Below are 26,991 nucleotides of genomic sequence, written 5' to 3' on the forward strand. Positions count from 1 at the left end.
TGTTTGAGGGGCATCGACTCCGAACTATGTTGCAAACACGTTCGGCATTCACAGATAGGCTTGTCATGTGAGGGCTGTTCCAGATAGGTTTGTAATCTATGCACACTATTAGAACAGTGAAATAGTCCGAAATGTGCGAAAGACATCCGGGTATTTGTGATAGTCCTGTGCTCATTTTTTAATTTTATACTGGTTAATGCCGCGCTGGCCTGGCCCGTAAAATTATTTTAATACCGATCTCCAAGCATGTTACTGGAGGTAACTAAACAACTGTTGACATAACTGAGCACAGCCGCTCCAACTGCAGCACTACGTACATTACATACATATATGCAATGCATGTTTATGTACTGCAGCCTTCACGAGCATCGCCGTCTGTCACCAGATGCCGTCGGCCTGGACAATCCCGTCCTCTGCCAGACAAACCCGTGTCAGAGCGGCACGTGCTACGAGATGACAACGTCGCTGGTGTCGGCCGGCGGCGCCTTGCAGCCGCCGGCGGCGCCAGAGCTCCCGCGGAGGCTGCTGCAGCCGGACACGGAGGCGCCGCCGTCGGCCGCCACGCCGGACTGCCCGGCGCCGTTCCAGCACAGCCGCGGCCGCTGCCTGCTGCCGACGGCCGACTGGCGGGGCGAGGCGGCCGGCCGGCGCCAGTGCCGGCGGCACGGCGGGCGGCTGGCGCCGGTGGCGGCAGCCGACGCGCCCCGACTGGCGCGCCACCTCTGGCCGCCGCCGCCGCACACGCGCTGGTTCCTCTGGGTGGACGCGGCAGGCGCGGTGCGGCCGCCACTGGGCCAGCGCTGCGTGGCGCTCGCCGCTGACAGCGGCCTCCTGGAGCTGCGGCCTTGCGGCGAGCGGCACCGCAGCCTCTGCGAGTGGATGCCGGGCCGGGCCCGCCGCGCCGCGCCACCACCGCCACCGCCGCCGCCACCGCCGCCTTGGTTCGCTCAGCTCCAGTGGGGCCAGACCTGTCGCTGTCCGGACGGCTTTGGCGAAAGTACCTGCGATCAGGTCTCAGGTGCGTTCACCGGTGCTTCCAAGGCATTTATCCAAAATGCACTCTTCGTTACAATATCCACGCTTTTAAATACACGGCGAACATGCGGTTTGGAGTGTGCACGCATGCTGGCGAGAGTTGGACTGTCACCGCAAAAACACATTTTCTAAGTCACACGGGTGGTAAGTTTTGTTTCGCAACTTCATTTCACTCCCGCAGCGCCTTTCATTTACAAACCGTCTGCTTTTTCTGTGGCGTTGTCTTCAAACCAATGGCCTCAGTTTTGGGGTACAGGGATTACCATCACAATGACATACTTTTCTTCGCTGGCTTCATCTCATCTTGATTAATAGGATCATGACGGGCTTCTGCCAAGGGCATCTAATTGGAGCTTGACCGCCAAAACTTTGCACATTAATGGCGACTGAGAAGCAACCGGTTGGTGACGAGAAGGCGCAGGAAAAATCTGAAAAGTACGCAACTTTGCTTTCGTCGGAGATGTTTGGTAATTTTGTGTAATGATGCCGAAGTTTTTGAATGCAGTTCCGGGTATGCTCTGCTGACTCCAAGCTGACACGTCTTGCCCACCCAAAATGACCACAGACGCGTTCACAGACAAATTTGCCCAAGGTGTAGTACAACTTTCAAAAATGGAAAACAGACATTCATACCTTTAGATGTATCAGAGGGGTCCTAACCAGGCAAATATTGTTTCAAGCATGTCAGCTGCGTTACTGAAGTGAACGCTATTGCTGGAATGCTCGTTTCAAATTCGCTAGCACTCCGCATATTACTACGCGATTTTTCGAAGCATTTTGCAAATGTTCTGAAACATCCCGCCGAAAGGTTCCTTGTAAAACACCTCATAGATGGTGCTTAAGACAACGTCCAGGTGAAAACTTGTTGACATAATGGCACTGTGATGCCGTTCTTAATGACAAATGATGTTCTCTCCACGCCAACGATGCTTGATGGTGCTCTGTCGCTGGCCGCAGACGATACAGGTCACGAGTATTCCTTCTGTGATGAAGCCATGATCGGCAAGCAGCACAGCCATCTGATCTTCGACTTTGCATTCTTCGGCCGAATGCCGCTGGACAGCAAGCTGCTCCCCTGCTACAGACCGGACGTCCCGCTGCCTGACGGCTCTCCCGGCTGTCTGGTGTACACCAGCGAGTCGATCCTCCGCTACTGGTGAGCGCTGAGAGTACCCTCCACTACTGGTGAGCAGTGAAAATGTCCTCCACTACCGGTGAGCGGTGAAAGCTTTCTCTGCTACTGGTGAGCGCTGAGAGCATCTTCCGCTACTGGTGAGCGGTGAGAGCTCTCTCTGCTACTGATGAGCGGTAAGAGCGTCCTCCGCTACTAGTGAGCGGTGAAAGCTTCCTCCGCTACTAGTGAGCGATGAGAGAATCTTATGGTGCTGCTGACTGACGAAAGGAGCATTCGCTGTTGGCGAGAGTTGAGAATATTTGTCACCATTTGTGAGTGGTGAAAAGATCGTGCACTCACCACGGTAGCGGAGAGGATCACTGTCCGCTGTTACGTTTGACAGGAGCATGCGCTTCTGTGGGTGATGGGAGGGTCGTCCGTAAACACGTTGGGTGTTGAGAAAGTCCTCCACTACTGCATAAAGTGGCGAGAGAGTCCTCCAATATTTCAAAAAGTGGTGAGAGGATCCTCTACTATGGCAGGAAGTGGTGAGAGTGTCCTCCGCCAGGTGGCTGAAAGATCCTCCACCACTCTGGTGAAGAACTGAAAGATGCTCTTCCGCTGGCTGGTGGTAGGAAAATCTTCCTCTTCTGCGGGGTTGAAAACTGTCCTGAGCTTTTTTTGGTTTTAATCCGAACCTTTCGATGTATGGATTTATGGGATAAGAGCTCACGCTAAGCAGCGCTTGTTGTGCGGGCCCTGACCCCTACCACACGATCGCGCAATTCTAGGTCAACAGTAGAATTTGGTGGCGAAAGTTGAACGTGCCGCAATGCTCGACATGGTACTCCCTGGACTCTGACGTCACCTGACCTTTAGCCCAGCTGCAAGACCAATCTGCCTAGGGCAAAATAGCTGTTTTAGGAGAAAAACGTTTTTCGGTGGGCTTCGTGGGCTGTGTGTTACATTCCTTTGCTCGTCAGTAATTTTGTGATCCTTTGTTTCCGCTCAGTGGTGAAAGCGGCGTCACAGTACTATTGTAAATAGATGCGATATTAGTTCGTCACTGTCTTACGTATTACCACTGGCTGCCGTGATGCAATACCTTTAAACGTGAGAAACATTTATTGCAAATGTGTAGATTTTGCTCACCATATATGTGCGATGATAATGATTGCAGTTATTGTTTTGGTAATGACTGCATGTCGGCTACAAGGGCCGTTTCACGCCTACGTACCAAATATGCGAAACGACCTTGCCATTGACTACCGCCTAGTTGCTCATCCAACCTCCACCGATGATTGCGCGGTCGGAAATCTGCTTTCTGCTGTTCCTCGCTTAAACGGTTGCCCTAATTGCCACGACAGCAGTTGCACACTTTTGTGCCTTGGAATAATTTACTTAGGCGGGCACCATGTGACACAACGCCCATAGAAACAATCACCGAAGGGAAGGCGGCTGTGGCGTGGTCATTTCTTCGCGATGATGTACGTCATGTGAGGCACCGGTGCCAGCGGCGTCGCGCAGTCGCTGACCAGCGTCATCCGCCAGGTGTCAGGGCAAGGAGACGTGCTTCCCCAGCGCCACCTTCATCGCCGCCTACGACCCAGAGGCGTGTGCGGGCGTGACTGCAGCGCTGCGCATCCGCTACCGCACCGAGTCCGACGTCAGTCAGTGCGCCTTCAACAGCTCCTGGTATGCGCCGCACAACACCTGCTATCTGACGACGGACGCGTCCGGCCGCTGGGAGGACCAGTTGCTGCTGTGCCGCCAGTTGGGCGGCGACATGATGCACCTCGTCGACAACGACGCTGACTTCGCCACGTGGGCGCTGACGCAGGCCGAGGCCGATGTCCACGGACTCTGGCTGGCCGGCAACGCCACCGAGCCGCGTCCCGTGCTGGACCTGCGGCGCGAGTGGTACCTGCCGAACCGCGACCGGTGCCTGCTGCCTGGCGGCGCCATGGCGCAGTGCCAGGGCGAGCTGCGGACATTGTGCGCGCTGCCACCCTGGCCGAAGGGCGAGGTGCCGGCGTCATTGCATCCGTGTCCGGCTGCCAGCTTCCCCGACTACGGACTCAGCTTCCCAGTCACGGCGGCCGGCCGCACCGCCGTGCTGCCCTGCGGCGCCACCTTCAAAGGCTCCGCCACCTATACCTGCGGCCTGGACGGACGCTGGAGCGCCCCCTACCCGGACCTCACGTGAGCCGACGCTGGCGACGCTGCCATGGAGCACGCGTGTTGCTTATATCCGTTCGCTCGGGTCACAGAAGACTGGCTCGTGATTCGATGCGTGCTCGCGGTAGATACTTGATTTGTACGTGGTTGGTACGGCCCGTAGCTTCGTGAATACTGAAATGTGCTCGCACAAAGGTGCTTGGCAGAGTACCTACACGACCGCTGACGCTCACCACTGCACCGCTGCACCTGGCTGACATGCAGAGATTGCCGGTGTCTAGGAAAAATCTATGTGATATGTCATGATGCCGCACGGATCCGGGATCCAATGGATCCAGGACCTGAGCCTCTTGTGCTTCACGTGCTCAAACGCTACACCAACACCATGGAGGTACCTCTGCGTTCCCTAGCCCGTCAGCCCGCTCGGTTCCTCTTCCCCTTGCCCATACCTCATCTGACACATGTAGCAGTCGTGCCAGAAATTCTCGCATGCCGACGTTTTGACCCAATTCTCTCGCTCGTGATGACAAACGTCGGCCGGCTGACGCAATCCCCTCCCCCCTCCCTGCAGGCAATGCACGTCCTCCACGATCGACACGGACGACGTGGCTAACCGCCTGAAGGAGGGCAACCAGTCGGTATCGCTGATCGTACAGGAGCTGGCCACTAACTGTTCGCGGACGACGCTGTCGTCCGGCGACGTCATAGGTTCGGTGCAGCTGTTGCCGCTGATGGTGGAGACGCAGCGGACGCAGCTGCGGAACGCTTCCGACCACGTGGACGTGGCTGACGGGTATGCATGATATCCGGACGGGGGAGTGGACAGGCAGACGCGTCGCGTGTGCCGCGGACACGTGCGGCACTCTTGTCGCTCGCGTCGCCCGCGCGGCAGAAGTTGAAATCGCTCGAGATAGCACGACGCTTGGTCGTTCAGGGACGCCTGGTCGTTCAGGATGCATGAAACGGACGATCAATGGTCGGCAGCCGACTCTATGTACTGAGCGCGTCCGTCACATTGCATGGCGATGCATTGATGGGAACGGATCTGGAACATTCAAGTCGCTGGGAGGCTTCACAAACACTGCAGGGTTAAAAACGGGCCGACACGTTTGAGACATTTACAGAGCCACTGCATTGTCGGCAGAAAATTCGAGATGTTTGGTGCTTCGGACTTGCTGATAAAAATTTTACGCAGAGTTGTTGGCAAGACATGCCGAATTTTCAGATTCACTTTCTGAGACGTTATGTGTCACGTCAGGCGACTGGCGAATATATAAAATGGCCCGCATATACAGCCAACTGCAGAGACCTACGAATGAGCTTAAGGTTTTTCAAACCAAAAACCTGCTGGCAGTATTATTAGGTTTTACGCATGCGGGGAGACGTCAGTTGACCGGGTATGGCCCTCAAAAGTAGCCGCCAAGCCGATGTCATTTCCCAAATGTGTCAAATGTACCCCTAGTATTAACCCGGCTGCCAACTTCATCTTCAAGGCCTTGCGAAAACATTGAATCGGTGGGGTGTCTGAATCGCCAGTAATGTCCTACGTGGCTTTATGGGCGTGTCGAACGCATCGACCATGTCGAATCGATCACTATGTTTGCACTTATTCTAAGTTTGCCCAGCCTATTCCTTTAGAACAAGCTTACCCATCGGTTCATGCGTGTTTGGCAACGGAGCAGCAAACGCCTTCAAGCACATTTCGCGCCGCTGCTGGCGATGTCGTCACCGTTGGGGTCCTCGTCGCCGGCAAGCCCGGCGCTCCGGCCAAACCAATGGCGTTCGGGGCCGCGCGCGCTCGGCTGCGTGCGGCACATCTGCCGCAGGGCCGCCGACAGCATCTCCAGCTGGCTGTACAGCCGCAGGTCGACGTCGAACTCGCGGCACGTGCGCAGCAGGGTCGGGTAGAGCGCGTGCAGTCTGCTGACGTCCAGCGTGGGGAAGAGGTGGTGCAGCACGTGATCGCCGAATGTGACGGCAGTGAGCACCAGGCTGCCCACGTACTCGGGCCGGTCGTTGGTGGCGTCCAGTTGGTGGAGGCCCCAGTCGCGGTCGCGGCGCGGCGCGTCGCCGTCGTGGAAGTCGTCCGGATGGTGGTGCGTCGAGGCGAGCATCACGGTGAGCGTGCAGAAGCCAGAGGCCGCGCACATCACCAGCCAGGTGCGCAGGGCGACGCTGGCGCTGCCGGCCGCTGCGTGCAGCAGCGGCAGCCAGAGGTAGATCAGCGCCGACTCCGGCGCCAACGGCTGCAGGCCCAGCGCCACGGTTAGCGGCTTGGTCAGCACAAACAGCGGCGCCAGAAGCAGCGCCAACAGCAGCGCGATGGCGCCGCTCAGCCAACGATGCGTCCAGGGCTTGTCGCGCTCGCTCAACAGACGCAGCAGCGGCGAGAAGTAGAACACCTCCGGATCGAACACGGTGTTGGGGAAAGGGTGGTGCGCCAGCACGTGGGCGGCACGCAGCTCGGCCACGGTCGGCCCCGGCGCCAGTGCCCCCAGGAACATGCGCAGCGAGTCGCGCTGGTGGAAGTAGTTGTGCGCGCAGGCCGCTACCAGGTGCAACACGAAGCCGGCGAACAGGGACAGCGCCAGCGAATCACGAGCCGCCGCCAGCCAGGCGGCCGCCACGCTCGCCACCGTCAGGCCGTCCATGAGCGCGTGCGTGCGCCAGGTGGGGCCGGTGCGACCGCCGGCGGCGCCAAGCTGCCCAGCCACACGCCGTTTCAGGGTTCGGTAGAAGCCGTCCGGGTGAAACGTGTAGGGTGAGTTGCGCGGTCCCTCGGCATCGCGCGCGTAGAACTGCTGCAGCAGACGTTCTGGTCTCCCCGACAGGTGCGAGCTCTCGAACAGCTCGGTGATGTCGAGGCCGCGCGTGGCGCGGATCCACCAGGCGCCGCCCGGATGCGCGGCCGCGAACTCGGTCAGGTCGTAGAGCCGGTCGTGCACGCGCCACAGGCCGCCGGCGCCCTCCAGCTCGGTGCGGCCGCTCACGTGGCCGAGCGGGTACCAGTCGCGGTGCACCGGATACGCGCGGAAGCCGCTGGTGAAGCCGAATGCGCGCGGGTCGAGCGCGACGAGTGCGTCGGCGGTCCCGGTCCTGCGCTGCTGCGGCTGCTGCGCCATCGGGCTGCTGCCACTCCGCCGCCGAGCTCTTGCGCAGCCAGGGACGCATCGCGACCGAACTGACAGCGCGGCGCACGCGGCCGGGCCCGGCGCTATCACGCCCATCTGAGGCGACGCACCGCGGGTTCGGCGCACGAGGCAGTGACAGCGGCGAGATCGCGGCGGTATGGCACAGAAAGTCTTGCCACCCCGCCGTGGTGCTCGTCGCGCCAACAAGTGATATGACAGGGGCACCAGTCGGCGGATAAGGCATAATGTTTGGTACGCCTTATCCAAAATTATTTCGGCTGGGAGTATTGAAGATGGCTAATGATCGCTGGCCTCCGACGGCTCGGCAGGCCCATCGCCAGACCATCCAGCCGGTGTTGGCCAGGTCTACCGTCAGCTGTGGTACAGGCTTTCAGCCCTGACAATGGTGTCAGCGCGTCCTTTTCGTCCGTTCGCAGGTATGTGCGAAACGTGACGTATCTCGTGAGCCAGCTGACGAAGGGAGACGCCTCCTGGTTCAGCATGCCGCCGCGGAAGAGGAGAGGCACGTCCACCCTGCTGCAGTACAACGTCGAGCAGTCGGCGTACCTGCTGGCTGGGTATCTGCAAAACGAAGGAAAAAACTTCACCGACCACTCTGAGATACGTGAGTAGTAGGACGGCACGCGACTTCCATGTGCGTGCAAGTGGAAGGAGCAAGGCTGCTTTAGGAACAGTGGCTTCTCATTAATGACTCGCTTTCATTTTCTGTCAGCCTAGATAAAATCTCTCCTCTCTCTCTCTCTCTCTCTCTCTCTCTCTCTCTCTCTCTCTCTCTCTCTCTCTCTCTCTCTCTCTCTCTCTCTCTCTCTCTCTTCTTCTCCTCTTCTCTCTCTCTCTCTCCTATTCTCTCTCTCTTCTCCTCCTATCTCTCTCTCTCTTCTCTCTCCTCTCTCTCTCTGCCCACCCTCTTGCTCGTTCACTCGTTCATCTCTCACCAATTCACAGTCTGGACAATGTCTGCCCCGTCGTCCGCGGCTATCACTGTCACCGTAGGGACCAAATGCGCACATTTCAACATCATCCACGAGCAGGGACGCATTCCAAACAATTGGCGAAGACTCACTAGCTAGAAAGCCATTCAGAGGCTCGCGTGACTGAAGCTGCATACCAAAAATCCACCGCCTGATGCTTGTGAGAAGCCGCATCCGGTCCTGACATCGTCCAACTCCCAGCTTTCGTGTCGAGATGGAGGTCCATATCGGCTACGCTGAGAGTAAGACTCTGACTGTCTGGCTGGCGACAGCTTGCCCCTCAGGGCGACAATCAGTGCAGTGTCCAGCGCGGTCAGCAATCCTTACCCCCCGTTTCCTCCGCCGACATGGCTCGTGTCCGAGAGCGGGTATCCAAAAATGGACACCACTCTCGCCCAAAAGTCTAAACGAGACGTAACCTCGTCACACACTTCATACATGACGGTGATCCCTGTCGTCACAACCCGTCCCTTTTCCTCTCCTCACGACACACCGGTCTCAGATCCCTCGCGACTCTTCAAACCCTGTCCCCCTTCTTCCCGCCGCAGGGCTGCGAGCAGGCCGCTTCACCAACGACACGCTGGCGAGTCAGCTCCAGTACCGGACGCGGCAGGGCTCGTCGGTGACCCTGCCCGCCGAGGTGGCCCGCTTCCAGGACGAGGAACAGCGCACCAGCCTCGTGTTCGTCGAGTACGGCAACATGGACTGCCTACTCAGGGGTCAGAAGTGCAGGTCAGGACGCCGGTCCGCGCGCCGAGAAGGTGCGGCGGCGACTGCGGCGCTGCTGGCCGTGTGTCTGCTTTCTCGCCATCGGGCTGGTTGTGTTTCGCGTCGCACATTTTGATGGCTGTCGCTGTCGGCTGTCCTTGTCAGCATGTGTGGAGTGCGGGGCATTGGGCTTGGGATCTCGACCACCAGTTGTGTGAGAGTGCACAATGTGAGTGTGCGTTGCTTGCTCCCCGCCTGGAATGATCGAACTCGGTAAATTTATGTTATTCAGCCAGGGAGAAGCAAGGTGAACACGGCCTGAAATGCCATTTCAGTTTTCGCACGGAATGTTACAGCCGACAGGAGTGTTCCTGAGAGTGGATCGTAAGCAGAGATTGTTCTGCATACCTTTACCACACCACCCGAATCCTTCGGCAGGTACCGATCCAGATAGCTTAATCGATGTATAACAAGCCTACTGCTGAACTGATCCATTCAATGACAGAAATAATTGTGTAGATACACCAGGACTGGAGGTTCCACCTTGCACTTCTTATACCAGCCATGAGCAACTCATGCGTCTACAACTGCAAACGTGCAGAAAACGAGACAGATGCCGGTTGCCTCAGCGGAACGGCCCTTCCATTTCCAGTCTCACTGACGGCGACTATCCGTACTCGTCGTTCGTGAACTCCCCGCTAATCAGCGCCAGCGCCAGCGGGGAGCGCTTCATCGGAAACACGTCCGTGATGTTCGAGACCTCCAACGTGACGCTACACTTCGCGACCCGCCTCTCGGCCCGCGAGTACAGCATTTCGAACGTGCAATGCGCGTTCTGGAACGACTCCGTCCAGGTACGTCGCGGGTCGGATGCGACTCGTCGACAACGTCACCGTCTCTCCGGCGCTGGTGCGCTCAGTGACGCAGCCAGGGGGCCGGCGTGAAAGGACCTTACTTCCTCGTCAGGCTTAACTGATGCGAACTGATGCGACTCAAGGATGTGGCGAACAAGACAACTATTTTGTTTTCATTCTTATAGACGGTACCCTGGGCCTTGGCATGTGACTAGCGGATAGCCGAATAATCATATACGGTACCTAGCTGAAATGATTGTTTAAGGAACCAAGGCAAACCCAGGGTTAGATCCAGGATTTCGTCAAGGGAGGGGCACGCAACATCGTGGGGCCCCCTGGAGTTTGGGGCTTCCTCCTCCCAAAAAAGAGACGAGAGGAGAGAGGATGAGAAGGCAGAGAGAGAGAGAGAGAGACGAGAGAGAGAGAGAGAGAGAGGAGAGAGAGAGAGGAGCGAGAGAGGAGAGAGAGAGAGGAGAGAGAGAGAGAGGAGAGAGAGAGAGAGAGAGAGAGAGAGAGAGAGAGAGAGAGAGAGAGAGAGAGAGAGAGAAGAGGAGAGATAGAGAGAGATAGATATATATATATATATATATATATATATATATATATATATATATATACATATATATAGGTACGTATGTATGTATGCATTTACTTATTCATTTATTTCATAAATACAGAAACCCATTCTACTGTGCACGGCCTTAAAAAGCCAGGCGTGTTACGCATGCATACACATAGAGCTCACCCACTTCCTACAGATCATGTTATATGCTGTGGCTCTGAGGCAAAGTGTTTCAGAACAACAGGCAAAATAAACTTGAGTTAGCTGCTAACAACCATCAAAACCAAGTATGGACTTCATTTCTAGCTTACGTTTTTACGGCCAGCCGACTGGGTGATGTGGTCAGTTGATGACTGATGACTAGTGCAGAATTTTACCTCTGTTCTAAAGAAGTGCAACATATCCTAGCATTCGAAATATGTTAAGAACATGATGCACTAGCATAACAAGTGTCACGCACTCAATACCTAATGAAAATGACACGTACGACGCCGACGGGATGAAAAATTACGTTCGCCAATTGCGCGTAAAAACTCATCGGCGCCTATTCGACCGCTACTCTGAGGTGAAGGCACCAAGGCCAATAGGGACGAAACCTGAGCGATCAGTGGGTGCCGTAGGAGGCCAACAAAGTGGCTCCCGTCAACAAATATACGGTCCGCAGACCAAGCGAAAAGAACCCAAGACCAACGTGGTGGGCCCATGAACGACCGGTAATGCCTCGCCAGGCTGACCTATAAAGCCCCGGTCAGAGTACAGAACCCTCCGAGCGAAGGATAATTATCCAAGACCATAAATTAAAACACCTGTGCGACCAAGAGTGCGCGGGCGAGTTAACATCACAAACCTCGACAGGAGTGAAGAGTCCTCCGCAAATGAGACCAAAGGGAGAGAGGCCTCGATCAAAGTAGGTGGCCCCTGAGCGTCAAGTGTCTCCGTGCCTTACCTTATAAAAGCCCTAGCTGCACAAGGACCCTCCAAAGTAAGTGGGAAGAGCCCGAGACTCAAATGAGGGCCCCCTGAGCAACTAAGTATACCCTGGCGTTTGGGGTCTGGAAAAAAAACGTAAAGAGCCTTTCGAGCGAGTGGAGAGAATCCGCGGAGGAAAACCTGATCGATCAACAGTGCTCAGGCATAGAGGCAGATAGCGTCCCAACCGCACATTGGGCCCTACGAGAAAATGCAAAGACAGCAAGGGTAACGTGGAAAGCTCCTTAGCGATCAGATTGACCCGACAAGTGGACATATAGGGCCAGGAAACGAACAGCACAATGGCTCTAGACAGCGAAATGGGCACCAAAATTTCCCCCGAGCAGCACTTTCTCAATCAACAAAAAATGAGCTTGGTCTGCTTATGAACTCTTCACTTTTGCTAGCAATTGTTCTTGGTCGCCTGTAGGCTCAAAGGCTTCCAATTTTGTTGTGAGAAAACTGCGTCCGCCCGGCCGTTTATGGGCCCCTTCGGAGCCTTTAGGTTCCCTCGGCATGGTATATGGGGCATGGTCCCGTGCCTCCCCTCCACTCCCCCTCTGCATACGCTACCGGGTCGACCAGCTTAATATATGGGGCCCGCCAAGAACATTGGGCCATCCATTCAAAAAACAAAAAACAAAAACAACTCACGACACAATGCGTAGGGCTCTGAACGATCGAGTGCGCCCGAGCAGGTTAACATATAAGGACCTCATCAAGGGCGTAGAGCCCTCCATTCAAATGGGAAGTACCCAAGGCCCAATGTAGAGGGTCCCCGAATGATTGGGTGTGCCGAGCAGGCTAACAGATAAGGTTCCCAAAAAAGCGTGCCCCCCCGTTCAAATAGGAATTATTCAAGACCCAATGCAGACTACCCCCAAATGATCCATTGTGTCAGAGCAGGTTAACATATAGGGCCCCCACCAAGAACTTAGGACCCTCCATTCAAACATGAAGTACCCAAAACCCAATGAAGAGCGCCCCCGAATGATCGAGTGTGTCCGAGCGGGTTAACAAATAGGGCTCCCAACAGGAGCTTAGGGCCCTCCATTCGAATGGGAAGCACCGAAAACCTCATGTGAATGGCCTCACCACCAAGACCCAACACCAAGACCCAATGTGCAGGCCCCCAGACAATTCAGTTTGGCCGAAGCAGCGAATAGATGGGGTCCCCGACAAGTACGTAGTCGGGGACCCCTCCGCTCAGATGAGAAGTGCCCAAAACACTATAACACTAGCACTTTATGCTGAGCTCCCGGATATTCGAGTGTGCCCAAGCAGGTTAGCAGACGGGGCCCCGGCAGGAGCGCGCGGCCTGCGTTCAAATATGAAATACCCACGCGGCAGCCACGCAGTAGATAATACTCGCGGCAGACACGACGTAGAGGGCCCCGAAAAATTGAGTGCGCCAGAGCAGGTTAACAGATAGGACCCCCGAAAAGCGCGGAGCGCTCTCCATTAAAAAAGTAAGTACCCAAAACCACATGTAGAGGTCATCCACGATCGAATGGGCCCGAACATCTTATCAGAAGGGACCCCGACGGGGGCGTAAGGCCCCGTTGAAATAAGAAATATCCCAAACCCGGTGCGGAGGGCTCCCAAAAGATGGAATGTACCCGAATGGGTTATTAGATGACCCCAATAGGAGCAGAGAGCCCTAAATTCAAATACCATGAACCAATGGCAGGGCCCCCGAGCAATCCAGTATGACCGAGCGGGCGAACAGAGGGGGCCCCGGCAAGTGCGCAGGGCCCCATTCAAATGGCACGTGCCCAAGGTCCAATGAAGAGGGCCCCGAACGATTGAATGAGCCCGAACAGGTTATCAGATAGGCCCCCCGAAGCGCAGGGCCCCCATTAAGAAAAGAAGTACCGAAGACCCAGTGTGAAGGGTCCCCGAACGACTGGTGCGTCCAAGCAGGCCATCAGATTTGTTCCCGATAAGAGTGCAGGGCCCCAAGCAAGTGATAGATAATTGGAAGCGCCCTAGACCAATGAAGAGGCCCATGAGCATATCGCAACCGTGCCGGTAGGCTAACTGAGACCCACGTAAAGGACCCCTAAGCAACCCAGAATACCCCGGCAGGTTAATATATGGGTCCCCGGCTATAGCCCACAGAGCCTTTCTGGCGAATGGAAAGAATTCGTGGAAGGGCCCGTGATGGACAAGAGTACGCCGGAACGCTACCAGGAAAGGCCCAACAACAGCGCAGGGCCCTTCGATCAAATGCAAAGAAATAAAGGGCAACGTGGAATGCTCCTTTACTCTGAAAATGATTCTAAAAGTGGGCATGTAAGCCTCCTAGAAACAGCATGGGGCCCCTAGACCGTGTAATGACCTTCATGAAAGTTCTTGTCCAACTGTTCTTGCCCATCTGGAAGTCCAGGGATATCCAGTTGTGTTGCGTTTTGTGTTAAAAAAGAACTACACCTGTTGGGCCAGCGATGGGCCCCCACGGAGTCAATGCCGCGAGCAGCCCGCGCGAGCATGGACTTGGCCAGTTTCCAACGGGGCACACCGCTGACGAGCTCGAAAGCCTTCTAACACCCTCTGTTGGCAGGATTGGTCAACGGAGGGCTGTTACGTTAGCCAAGTGTCTGATGACTTCATTGAGTGCAGCTGCAACCACCTGACCAGCTTCGCCACCCTGATGGACATCAATGGGGTCATCGTGCCCGGCTCGGTGGGTGGGCTGCTAGCCTGGCCCCGACCTTCGGTCGCATTCGCGGTGGCGGTCGGGGTCGCGGTGGTCAAAAACATCTTGGAGGCACAGGGCACCAGGACCTGTCCCCGCAGCCTAGCACTGTCACTACGAACACACAGGTCACATGTCGCCACCTCCTGCTGGTCGAGCGGAGATGGCCGCACAGCGTGCCTACCAGGTGACCGATATCATCGCAGTCCCCGCACCCCAGAGGCAAGCGGCGCTGACGCCTCGCACCGCGGCAGGGCCTGGACCTGGCGCTGAGCTGGCTGACGAACGTGGGCTGCGTCATCAGTCTCATCTGCCTTGCGCTCTGCATAGTGATCTTCAGCGCCGTCTCGGCCCTGCGCAGCGACCGCACCTCGGTACACCGCAACCTCTGCCTCTGCCTGTTTGCCGCCGAGCTCATCCTGCTCGCGGGTGAGCGACGTGAGCCGATGCCACGACAGAACCGCGGGCAGGGGCGGTCTTGTGATCCAAGGGCGACCAATTAACGGAGTTGGTGTCCTGAGAGTATCAGGAAATAATATAACCGTCAAGGCCCCAGGAATGCTGTTTCATGAAGGAGATAACAGTTGTTATGCTATGCAGAGACAGTGGCGTAGCCGAGGGCGTAGCCATGCTCTCTTCCAGGTGAAGGTGGAGGGAGCTCCTCTGGAACCGAAGGCTCAGCACTCTTTGTGCAGCTTAAGACGCCTGTTGATCTTCTAGTCTTCTAAAACATTGCGAATAAACCCTCAAAGCATCAGCATGAAATCCCGAGCCTAAAAGCGTCCTAAAAACGGCCGTTATAGCTACGAAGTGAAGCTACTTTGGCTAAGAGTACCCAGTAGACCCCGATTTGGCCTTACCCTGGCGATATCCTGGCTACCGCTGCGCAGAAGTGGGGCTCTGTTTTGAACGGTCATTAGGATGCTCCTCATGTTTTTAAGTCAAATATTTCTGCAGACCCCACCCACCCAGTGCACTGGAAAGCGGCTCGGAACACCAACGGTTTTTCAACTCCCTCCCATGACAATCAAACGTACGTCGGCTCCATGTAAAACTGTTTCTGCCTGTTGCCAAGAGTCCAAGCCAGTTATATGCTCTCTGCGTCCTGTGACCACCAAGATTGAAATGTTTCATGGCGTGTTTACATCAAGCACATGTCTGCGTATTGCCACCGTTTGACACGTTTGGCCGGTTGATATGTCATTGCTGTTCTGCCCTGCTTTACTTAAGATACGCAAACCTGTTCGCAGGTTTGGAACCGCACGGAAATGCCGTGGGATGTGCGATTGTTGCTGGGCTTCTGCATTTCTTTTTCCTCGCTGCATTTGCTTGGATGTGCATCGAAGGCGTTCAGATATACTTGCTGCTTTACAAGGTAGGTGGGCGCCTCGTGGGCGCAGTCTCTTCCGTCCGTTTCCTGCCTATCAAAGACAGGCGCTAACTGGACTGGCCTGTGCGAGATATCAAGTAACTTTGTCAGCTTGTCTCGTCGGTGGATAAATAATCCCCGAAGTCATCTTTGTATTGGCATGCAGATATAGGTCATCGTCTTGCGCTAATATCCATTGCCTGTTCTGCTGCATGTCCACTAACCCGACCTTAAAACCGACCTACACCAACTTTAACCCGACTTCCAACGATTTGGCATGAGATTCGAACAATAGTTTTTCCACCGCCTTACATTGTTTGGCAAAAGCCCGTAGTTAAAGCAAAAAGGAGCAGAGAATGACGTTTCCCTACTTTCGGTCGGATGGCAGTGATTGGTATTCCGCGCTGTATGTGCTAACTACACCGTCACCCTGCTGCAGGTCTTCGACTCGGGACGATCGTATATGCGCTACTTTTACGGTCTGGGATACGGCGTCCCCGCCTTGATCGTCACAATCTCTGTCGCCTCAACCAAGGGCGTTGGCTACGGCACGGACATGGCGTGAGTCGGACGCTGTTTTTCGTCGAGACAAGGATATTGACAACTAGATACAGGCTCGGTGTCGGTGCTCGCAATGGGGAAGGGACGAAGAGACATCCCACAGTTAGCTGCCCACATCGGGCATCTTGTCAGGATGCCCGATGGGGCAGCGCTCATCTTCTCAAGCCAGCAAAACGGAACGGTTATATCACTCGTTTTAGCTCACTGACGAGTGAAATCTGCCTATAATTTTCCACCATGTGCTTAGGTAATTTGTGTTGTATTTGTTGAGGTAACTACAAGAATACAGCGTCCACAATATATGTGGCTGTCACAACCCGTTTGCACGCAGGTTCTCGACACCAGAATTAAATCACTAAAACATGTGTATTTCAGTTAATGTAAAACAAAGCATTAGCACTTCTCTACGAATCCTTTCAGAACGTCCTTAACCTTCCCCAAACAAGCTTAGAAAAATACCCTCCTGTTAAGAATGCCTTTTCCCCTCACTAAAAAAGTGCATTGCGAGCCAGATGCACTTCCGTGGGACATTGTTCCAAGCTGCTGAGCCTCTCTCAAGGGAAACCGACCCTTACCTGCCTCAGTTTGAACGTGTGACAACTGAAACGCCCACCATGGCAATGTCATAAGCAGCACAGATCTGTTGTGACGATGCTGCTGCTTCACCTGGCACCGAATGGGCATACGATTATAAATATGTACACATACCTGATGCTTAATAAGCTCGCCCCCGTAGAGGCGCAGCCAAGAGTCTTGGTAAGTTGGGGGAATAGGGATACATCGCTGACGAATGTCTCCTCCTTGTGAAAGTCTCCCCAGCTCAAAAACGGATTGACTCCCTTAATTTCAAGTGACACGATTTTTTCCGTTAAGTTTCAATATTTGTCTTAAACTGAAACAGAAACCGAAAGCAGCAGTAAGGTCAATTTTTTGCATTCTGAAGTCAATAAACGAAAGAAACTAGGCGCTAAGCGACTGTAAAAAATAAACGGTCGGAGCTATTCATTACGCGATGGTTCAGTGAACGTTTTCTAAGCCAACAGCACTGACGGACTGCGCCGAACTTTTCTGGGTTGTACAGTTTTTGTGAACGTAGCTGATAGTGGACGTAGATGGGAAATCGAAATAGGATCATAAAGTTGCATTGACAAGGCCAGCACATGCTAGTCTGCGATTGTTAGCCTTCATCAGTGGCCGAGTAGTGGGAGATTTACATGATAGTTTTGACCTTGTGGGCTCGCAAGTCCTTGAACAAAATCCAACGATCGGCGTTGCAGCCTCCGTGGGCCCACGGCGTTGACCCGCCGTTTACACGAGATGGCGGCCAGAGGACGGACAAAAACGATACAGTTTTTAAAAGAAGTACCTTTGAACGCTATAGGATGTCAGTTTGCACGTTTAACAGGCAATACGGAAGTATGTTTCACCTGTTCATTTTAGATTTATAGGGGGAACGGATTATGACTCACTGTGGCTGCGAGCCGGTGCTGGTCTTTGTTAATGGAACTAGACAAGTATAGATAGAATCGCCATTTTCATGGTTTGACCCTGTTCAGGGGAAAATATCAGAACTGAATGCTGAAATGTACGCTGATCCTGATTTTGAAGCGGTTACAGCCGTTTTCGAAGAATCTTTCACAACGGCTGTTGTCACCCGCCAGGCGCCCACCACCCCCGCTGCAGCGGCCAACGCCGTTTGGTTTGATGAAACTGTAACCCCGGTCACCAGTGTCCCTGTTCCTAAGATTACGAACACGCATAATCAAACCTTTTTATGTAATTTGTTTCACAAGTAGGCTCTGGACAAGGACAGACGTACGCGTTTGTGTTCGCCTTTTTCCTTTTTGGCCTCACTCCGATCCGGCCCAGTGAGCACTAAAAAAGCCCCTTACCTATTCCAGGGCAAGGGGCCCAGTGGATGGAACACTGCAGGGGGGTGGGGGGTGGGGGGTTCTATTTTCCGGTCAGGGATTAAAGGGTCATTCCGTCACAGCGCGAGGTGCCAACCAGCTGCCATGCTCGCGATACAGGGGTGGAGTCGGCTGGTACGGAAGTACGGAAGTACTTCTAAGGCTAGGAAGTACTTCTAAGTAGGCTAAGTACGGAAGCCCTGCGAGGGATCAATCGTACATTGGTCGCTTGCCTGACGCCGAAGGCCCCCTGACCCGAATATTTGGCCCCGTATCGGCACCAGAGCCCTCATTGACGCAACAAAACGCGTTGTCGCCACAGATAGTAAGATAATTTACACAGACACTCTACTTTAACTTAATGGACCTCTGGCTGAAATGGAGTGGAGGTACTGGTCCTGGAGGTACTGGTCCTGGAGGTACTGGTCCCGTTCGGTACTGGGGTCCTGACTGATACAATGCATCTTCATTTCTTCAATGAGGACTGCCATTATAAGTGCTCATATCTTATTTCATTTTCAGAAGACCCCGACCAACGTGAGATACGCTCTGGTATTCGGGGCCCCGTCCGCGTCCCCGTTCAGCAAATTTCCCACTGGCCTGCTCGGGGCTCCTTGCCGATACAGAACCCTCTGTTAGGCACCATCGGCTTCTGGCCGACACATGGACCCTCATCGTTCCAGCGGTCTCGAACTCCCGACCAACGCATATCGCGGGTCCCGGCCTTATTCCTGCTTGGAAAATGGGCTCCCAGGGTTCAAACAGACACGGAGCCGACTACCCGGTGTTGGCTGTCTGTGCCCGAAATAGAGGCCCTCATTGTTCCAGGACGTCCCAGGGTGTGTAACTCTTCCACCAGATTTTCACGTAAAAGTGAAGGTCGGCGCATTTCGAGATTCTTCCAAACGTGGACGGCTATGACTTGGCCACGTTTTTGGGTGTCGACCGGTTTCTTCGACCGATTCGATCGGTTCGTTTTCAATTTCCAGTAAAACGCAATGACAAAATAATGCAACTCGCTGCAGTTTGTAGAACATGAAGCATTGCTGAATAATACCAAAATGCTCGGACAATAGCACGACACTATGCTAGAGTCAAACAGACATAATAATCCTGTAAGTAAAAACATGCAGCGCGCAGGAAAAACAAAGAACACTCAAGTCAACATAGCACGAACGTGCAGCTTCAAAAGTGTTGCTGGCTCAAGCAGCAGCACTCGACCTGACATGACATCGGAGTTAACACTTTCCTTGTTCCTTTTACCAGTGATGCAATAAGCGGAAACCCTCTTTAAATTGATATAATTTTGAGTTCCCAATTTGGATGTCCTGCTAGTGCTTAGGCTACAGAAGGTTGGGGGGGGACTTATCGTTGGGAGGTCAAATCGAACATTGAGCGGGGTAGTGGTCCACCCAAAAGAATACAAAGCGACACTCGTGGTTCAACTTACACGGCGTACTTGTGAGGTATTCTTCGGTATGAGCCGCAGCTATTACTTAGTCACTGTGAATGGCAACCATGGGCACACTTCGCAAACAGCTGCTAATGTTGAGGTCAGCGTGAAACGTGATTGTGACATACAGACGAATGCGGTGAGCGTTATAAGCGGCTCCTTTTGTTCCAGTTGCTGGCTGAGCACAGAGAACGGACTGATTTGGGCCTTCGCCGGCCCCCTGCTGCTAGTGATTCTGGTATGATCTTGAACTTCACGCGTACCTATGAGTTTCTCGTGGCGTATGCGAGGAGAGTAGACATAAAATAAACGCTCCTGCATAGACCCGTCAGCACTGTTGATCACCTTCGTCGACAGCACCCGTACGGTTTCTGTGACTGGTGGACATGGTGGTGGATCTGCTCTGTCAGCTGACCATGACCGACTATGACCATGACCATGGCCATGACCATGACCATGACCATGACCATGACCATGACCATGACCATGACCATGACCATGACCATGACCATGACCATGACCATGACCATGACCATGATTGTTAGACATGTCCCTGAGTGTAACCGTTTGTTTCCTGTCGCAGGTGAACATCCTAGTGCTGGTGCTGGCTCTGAGGGTGACCGCGCGTGCCACTGCAGCCCGCTCTAATAAGGACACACGCCAGGTGTCCACTTGGATCAAGGGCTCCGCCTCCCTGGTGGCCATTCTCGGAACTACCTGGCTTTTCGGGTTCCTGTATTTCTCAAACGGTGCGCATTTTTGCGTTTTCATGAGCGCGTAATGCGCGTCAATGCGTCATTAGGCCAGATGCGTCAATGCCTCGTTAGGCCAGCTGCGTCAATGTCAGTTAGGCCATCCGCGCTGTCGTTCTCTCAACTTGCTCGTAGGCCGCATAGCATTACTGTAGCATATTGGCTGCCATGTCATTGCGAGGTGCCAGAACCAAGAAAGATTAATGTATATGGCGCTATCGTATTCCACATCAAACATCATTGCAGAATAATCACCTGTGATTGAAAGGAGTTGATACACACAGCCGTGCACAGAGTGAATATCATCCCTAGGAGGAAAGGAATGGCTTTCCAAAGCCTCCCACCCATCATCGACGATTCATGCTTTTTTTCGCAGGACTCCTGTTCTTCTCAGTCGTCTTTGCATTACTGAACTCCCTGCAAGGCTTCTTTATATTCCTGTTTCACGTAGTTCTCAATGAAAAGAACCGGACAGAAGCTACCCGGTTCATGTGGAAGACAACGGTGAGAAAGCATCCCACATGGTTAACCATTCCAATCTCCTTTTCTTCCTCTGCTGACAAGGTCAGCTGATGGCCCTTCAGCTGACCTGACGGGTCACTTGACCCGGTGCCAGGATAACATGCAACCCAACACACATGGACGGCCTAGATCATAGCACCAGCCTATCCCCAGAACCTGATTTTTTCCCGGATACTTTAAGTTACGTCCTCGATGTTAAAATTGAAAACTAACTTTATTTAATATTTCATAACTTGAAAATTGCTTTGCTGCGAAGGAATGACTTTCCATTTCTAGTTAATATGAGCTTCCTTTTTTATGAAACGCTAAGAATGGGATGCAACTCACACAAAAATCTAGTGACTCTTAGTGAGGGATCACTGATGGCTACCACTGTTGCTGATCGCGCTGGATAACCACCACAGCCACGATTATGCTACAAATACACTTGCCGCTGCTGGAGAAAAGATGCGTTTTCTTTTCTCTGGCCCTCCCTTTACTTCAAGACACTACCGTTTATTGCAGTTAATTGTTCTTTATCCTAATTCAGGTGTGATGATTTAAAACACTTGTCAAACACTTGCGGACTGGTTTAGTATATGAAGAAGTTAGCATGACAAAGCACACTAGGTACCTACAAGATACTATTTAGTAAACAATTAGCATGATGCTAGTAGCGGTACGCTTAGGTTACTACTACCTAGCATCCTAAAAGTTAAGTTCTACATTAGTTTGGCCCAGCATTCCCTGCTTACCCATATGCATTGGAGGCGGAGCTCAAAGGAGCATTGGGGGGCTCAGGTCAGCATTGGAAGGGTTCAGGCCTCCCCGCTGAAATATATAAAGTGCGCCCCCGCCGACAGGGGCCAATATCATAACGTTAAAACGCGAGCTGGCGCATTGTTTATTCACTCCGCATGAATGTGTGTGCGTAGAATAAGCCAATTTTTTAACATATCATTCTGAGGATGGTTTGCCCATTGCAAAATGAATGAACGTTAGGGATTTCCGTTCCACACATGTACGCCATATGGCTCAAAACTGCGTGGATTTATGGTTTTGCTGTATGAAGCAAAAGTAAATCTGAAAGTGAAATGAAATCAGCGTGAAATCTTGTGAGAAAAGTGTCCTTTCAGTGGCATTATTGCTGGATCAGCGCGGTCTGTGTGGGTCATTCATTGAAGTGAACCGAGGTAGCCGTCTGTGCATAAAATAAATTGGGTTGTTGATGCAACTAGTCAGCATCAACAGTAAATCAGCAAATCATTAGCGACTAGATGTTAAGCCGCGTCCGCACTAATCATTGGGACCGGCACCTGGTGCACACACGTGATCCACGCGACGTTACCCACGCGGATGCCCAATAACTGTGGTGACGCCAAACCTTAAGTGGCGTAAGAGGTAGCCCGGCGAGATTCTCGAATCCACAGACTTCACACCAATCTCGCCGTTCAAACACGGGCGACGACTTTCCTCCTGGGAATGTCAGTGAGGCAAGCGGTGGAGCTTGATATGGGAAAGGAAGGCCTGTAGCTCCCGGTTTTTGGCATTATGTGTTCAGAATTCTTATGCTGAGTTATTGATTTTCAGTATGCCGGAATTACTCATTCAGCAGTGCTTCTGCACAAGCACTGGTTAAATTGACAGTGCTCAACGTTTCAAGCTGGGCTCGAGATCACGGGGTCAGCATCTCGTGGTTATAGGCCTCGCTTGAGTCACCGAGTATCGTCGATATAACCTATGTTTACACTGTGACGTCGTTTAACCAATATCTCCAGGTATATTGGAAGTCGACAACTCAGCACCAGAACTCTGAGCTCATTGCGGGGAAACTTTCGCAGCGAAAAGTCACTGTCTCCAAGCGCCGCTCAACATCAGCGTCTGCGACGAGTTTGAGCGTACAGTGAGATGCGTCTCAGACGTCACCGGCCACCGGGCCCTGTTGACCGGTGGTGCGGCCTCCACCCGCAGAGGCGCGCGGGACTGTCGAGGCGGGATCCGAGGATCGCCACGGGGGCCACCACCACCGGCCGGACGTCCCGCGAGCCGGTCACCGGTGAGACCACCGACGGCGACTCGGACCACCAGTCATCCGTCAAGCAGAAGACCCGGCTGACCCGGTTGCTGCAGCGAGGTGAGCGGTGGCTGCTGGAGGGACGCGTGGCGAGTGTTGGGTGTTGGGGGACGCGTGTCAAGTGGTGGCTGCTGGAAGGACGCGTGGTGAGTGGTGGCTGCTGGAGGGACGCGTGGCGAGTGGTGGCTGCTGGAGGGACGCGTGGTGAATGTTGGGTGTTGAGGGACGCGTGTCAAGTGGTAGCTGCTGGAGGGACGCGTGGTGAGTGTTGGGTGTCGGGGGACGCGTGTCGAGTGGTGGCTGCTGGAGGGACGCGTGGTGAGCGGTGGCTGCTGGAGGGACGCGTAGTGAGCGGTGGCTGCTGGAGGGACGCGTGGCGAGTGTTGGGTGTTGGGGGACGCGTGTCGAGTGGTTGCTGCTGGAGGGACGCGTGGTGAGTGTTGGGTGATGGGGGACGCGTGTCGAGTGGTAGCTGCTGGAGGGACGCGTGGTGAGTGTTGGGTGTCGGGGGACGCGTGTCGAGTGGTGGCTGCTGGAGGGACGCGTGGCAAGTGTTGGGTGTCGGGGGACGCGTGTCGAGTGGTAGCTGCTGGAGGGACGCGTGGCAAGTGTTGGGTGTCGGGGGACGCGTGTCGAGTGGTGGCTGCTGGAGGGACGCGTGGCAAGTGTTGGGTGTCGGGGGACGCGTGTCGAGTGGTAGCTGCTGGAGGGACGCGTGGTGAGTGTTGGGTGTCGGGGGACGCGTGTCGAGTGGTGGGTGCTGGACGGACGCTAACCAGTGGACATTGGCACTATTCGTTACTGATAGGTTTCCGAGCACGCGCTAGGCATCCTAACTCGTTGGCATGTGGTGTGTAATGCTCCTCTCACCAAGGAGCGGTGAGTGGTGGACCCCTGAGACACATGGTGAGTCTCAGATAGGACGTAGTGGGGCGTGGGCTCCTGGCGACACACGTGAACCAACGTGCGCGCCACACCCTCAAGCCGTGATATTTAGTGGAGCAACACCAGCTATATGATCTCAAGGGTTCTGTAGGTGTGTAGAGGCAGCGCCATGCACTGCGCCGTACAGATGCATTTGTTCCAAAATGTCTACCTACCGCTGTCTACCGCACTTCTCACGGATAAGGCAAGGCGTATGAGCAGTGTTTGTGCATTAGCTTACCGCTCGTTGGGCGGCATGGTCCTCAGCGTTGGACATTTGGTGGGCTCAGCCCGTCCCAGGGTCTGGTCCGGTCTGTCAGGCGGTGCTCCAGTCTGGACTCGTACGCCAGACTGTTATGTGGCCCGACATCGTGTGTCAGGCCGCGTGTAGCCAATAACCTGACTTCGTGTGTCACGCTCCGCTACAGTCTGACCTCGTGTGTCACGGTCCGCTACAGTCTGACGTGTGTCATGTTCCGCTGGAGTCTGACCTCGTGTGTCATGTCCCGCTACAGCCTGACTTGGTGTGTTTACTGCGCCGCAGTCTGACCCCGTGTGTCAGGCTGCTCTGCAGCCCGACCGTAAGCTGACACCTATCTCTCACCTCCGCAGCGGGCAACAAGAAATACTCGGTGCGACGAATCGATGATGAGAGCCTCTCGTCCGGGATGACCAGCCAGGATAAGCTGCGGCGAGTCGAGTCCAATGGTGTCAGTGCCTGAGTCACCGACGCCGAGTCGTGTCGACGCAGGACGATCATGTATGACATGCGCGTGATGACGCGCCTCAACCATGGTGTTTGGCGAAAGAGGTTCATGGCAGACGGTCTCACTTTGACCTCATCGGAAATGACCGGACCGGACATTTTTCCGAAGACGCACGGAAGAGACGACGAATAGTACAATCGATTCGGCCACGCGTAAGTCATGGTATTCTGCTTTAGACGGATATGCCGTTTCAAAAAAAGAAATTCATTAGAAGTGATGGCTATGTCCTAAGACGCCCTTTTAGATGCTATGCCAACGCCACCGACCACAAGGACACCAACAAGTAATTCACGCCAAATTTATGGGCAGACCATTTGTACTTCTTTGTGAGTACTGCGCAACTCCTTATCGCTGATATTTTAGGGCGCACGTGAACTTAAAGTACTTTGTATTTGCTATGGTACAACTTCAAATGACCGCGACTCGCGATAGACCGTTTAGACAGTATTAAGTGATAAGTTAGCGTAAGTCCGAACGTGTCAGGTAGTAAGTGTATTTTTACAAGACATGACTGGAAAATGCTGCGAGCTGCTTCGTGCCAAGGGTTTCAAAGGGGCCTTAACCCCTCGCGGCAGCTCGCCAGATAGACAGTCCAGCACTAACAGAATAAGAGGCCCGCTGCCATCGCAGGAAACGGCTACCAGGAAGAGCGCCAGGGGTACTCTGTGTAGGGCGCATATTGTTCAATCGTGCAAGCATTCAGCGTAGCTTGAAATGAACAGGCTTTGTGATTTGCTGTTGCTTGCTTCTTTGCGTATGTGTATGGCTGTAAATGTACGTAAAACAGGAACAGAGCTGTTGTTCCATCGCCTGGGCACTCCATTCGTGTACATGTGTGGGTCTGCGCTTACCAAAAGAGCAAATAAAGATAAGGTAAACGCTACAAGTAAGGACATTTTTGCAGAGGCATGATTGTGTGAAGCGTTTAAGAACATCATCAATTCTTTCGCGAATTTGATTGAACTTTCATGACTAAAATCGTCTGAACATGACACATCTCTTGCAAAACAAGTACGCCTGAGTTGGAAAACACTTCTAGTGACAATTGGCCCCGGAATATCCATAATCTGACTGATGTCTCTACATTTGTCGTATTGTTGGCTTCGGGATTGTTGGAGGAATTTTTCGGCCTTTTCGGAAATTTCAGATGTTTTTGTCGGAAATGTGCTGGTCTAGCTTCTGTTAGTGGGAATTGAGAATTTCCAGTCATCAATGAGCCACCTCCAGCGTGGTGAAACGAGCTTGGTGATGAGAGATTTGAATGGCATCATGCAGGTCGTGTCAAGATGCATGTACATGGAATCAGTGACGTCTGATATCCGGTACAAATAGACAAAAATAATAATAAAAACGTTTGTGCTGACTGAGAGTAACTGACCAGGGCATTGTAAAAAGGCAGACTTTCCAGACCTTCAGGTAGACAGAGGACTGCAAACCCAGCGAACTGAGCTACACGACTACGTAGTTCTCCCGGCCCTAGTTCGCACAACTTGACCTCTAGCGCGTGACATACCAGACCGGGCCCAACTGCCCGCTATTTCCTCGCTTCACTCTTGACCGCACAGTCCTGGGCTCGCTTGCTGTTTTTGATAAAAATCCGTCAACTTTTAGAACCTTGCCAATATCACGTTCCCGTGCTAATCAAGCAAAAAAGGCGGAATTGCGGTGGCGCTGTGGTACTGCAGAAAACCTCCAGCCGATGGGCGACTTTATGCAGATATCTTGAAATCACTACAGCACAGCCGTTACAAAATCACGTTAATTCCTACTGACAGTGCTAAAACCGTGTAGCGGTACAGTCAGAAGCTGCAAGGACTTCTGTTATGGACACTGGTCGGACGATTTGTATCTTCAAGGATAATTTCAACCTCAATGAGTGGGTCAAACTGGGCAACGGGTACCGAACCCGCGATTCGCACGCAAATTCTACCATTCCAGCAAACTGTGACTCGGACTTTACTCTGACTCGGTCTTTACCTGAATTCTACTTTTCTAGCAACCTGTGACCCAGACTTTACTCTGACTCCGTCTTTACCTGAATTCTAATATTCCAGCAAACTGACTCGGTCTTTACCCTGACTCGGTCTTTACCTGAATTCTACTATTCCAGCAAACTGTGACTCGGTCTTTACTCTGACTCGGTCTTTACCTGAATTCTACTTTTCCAGCAACCTGTGACTCGGGCTTCACTCTGACTCGGTCTTTACCTGAACTACACTATTCCAGAAACCTGTAATTCGGTTTTTACTCTGACTCGGTCTTAACCTGAATTCTACTATTCCAGCAACCTGTGATTCGGTCTTTACTCTTACTCGGTCTTTACCTGAATTCTACTATTCCAGCAACCTGTGATTCGGTCTTTGCTCTGACTCGGTCTTTATCTGAATTCTACTATTCCAGCAGCCTGTGACTCGGTCTTTACTTTGATTTTCATTTCAG

At 53.5% G+C, this 26,991-nt stretch overlaps 1 protein-coding gene across 1 annotated transcript; it reads left to right on the forward strand.

Moving 5' to 3' along the window:
• Positions 1 to 928: 928 nt before the first annotated feature.
• Positions 929 to 25,432, forward strand: LOC119096607 (adhesion G protein-coupled receptor L4). Its single transcript, XM_037219508.1, has 16 exons — positions 929 to 1,018; positions 1,993 to 2,191; positions 3,701 to 4,351; positions 4,899 to 5,120; positions 7,896 to 8,083; positions 8,999 to 9,182; positions 9,811 to 10,012; positions 14,107 to 14,229; positions 14,496 to 14,670; positions 15,492 to 15,616; positions 16,050 to 16,171; positions 19,706 to 19,772; positions 20,118 to 20,283; positions 20,663 to 20,790; positions 22,759 to 22,921; positions 24,398 to 25,432. Exons 2-16 carry the CDS (start codon positions 2,031 to 2,033, stop codon positions 24,505 to 24,507), a joined length of 2,787 nt encoding a protein of 928 aa, XP_037075403.1. The 5' UTR covers positions 929 to 1,018; positions 1,993 to 2,030; the 3' UTR covers positions 24,508 to 25,432.
• The last annotated feature ends 1,559 nt before the right edge of the window (positions 25,433 to 26,991 follow it).

Source organism: Pollicipes pollicipes, unplaced genomic scaffold, assembly GCF_011947565.3.
Source record: "Pollicipes pollicipes isolate AB1234 unplaced genomic scaffold, Ppol_2.1 Scaffold_4295;HRSCAF=5057_pilon_pilon_pilon, whole genome shotgun sequence".
In the NCBI taxonomy this organism is placed as follows: domain Eukaryota; kingdom Metazoa; phylum Arthropoda; class Thecostraca; order Pollicipedomorpha; family Pollicipedidae; genus Pollicipes; species Pollicipes pollicipes.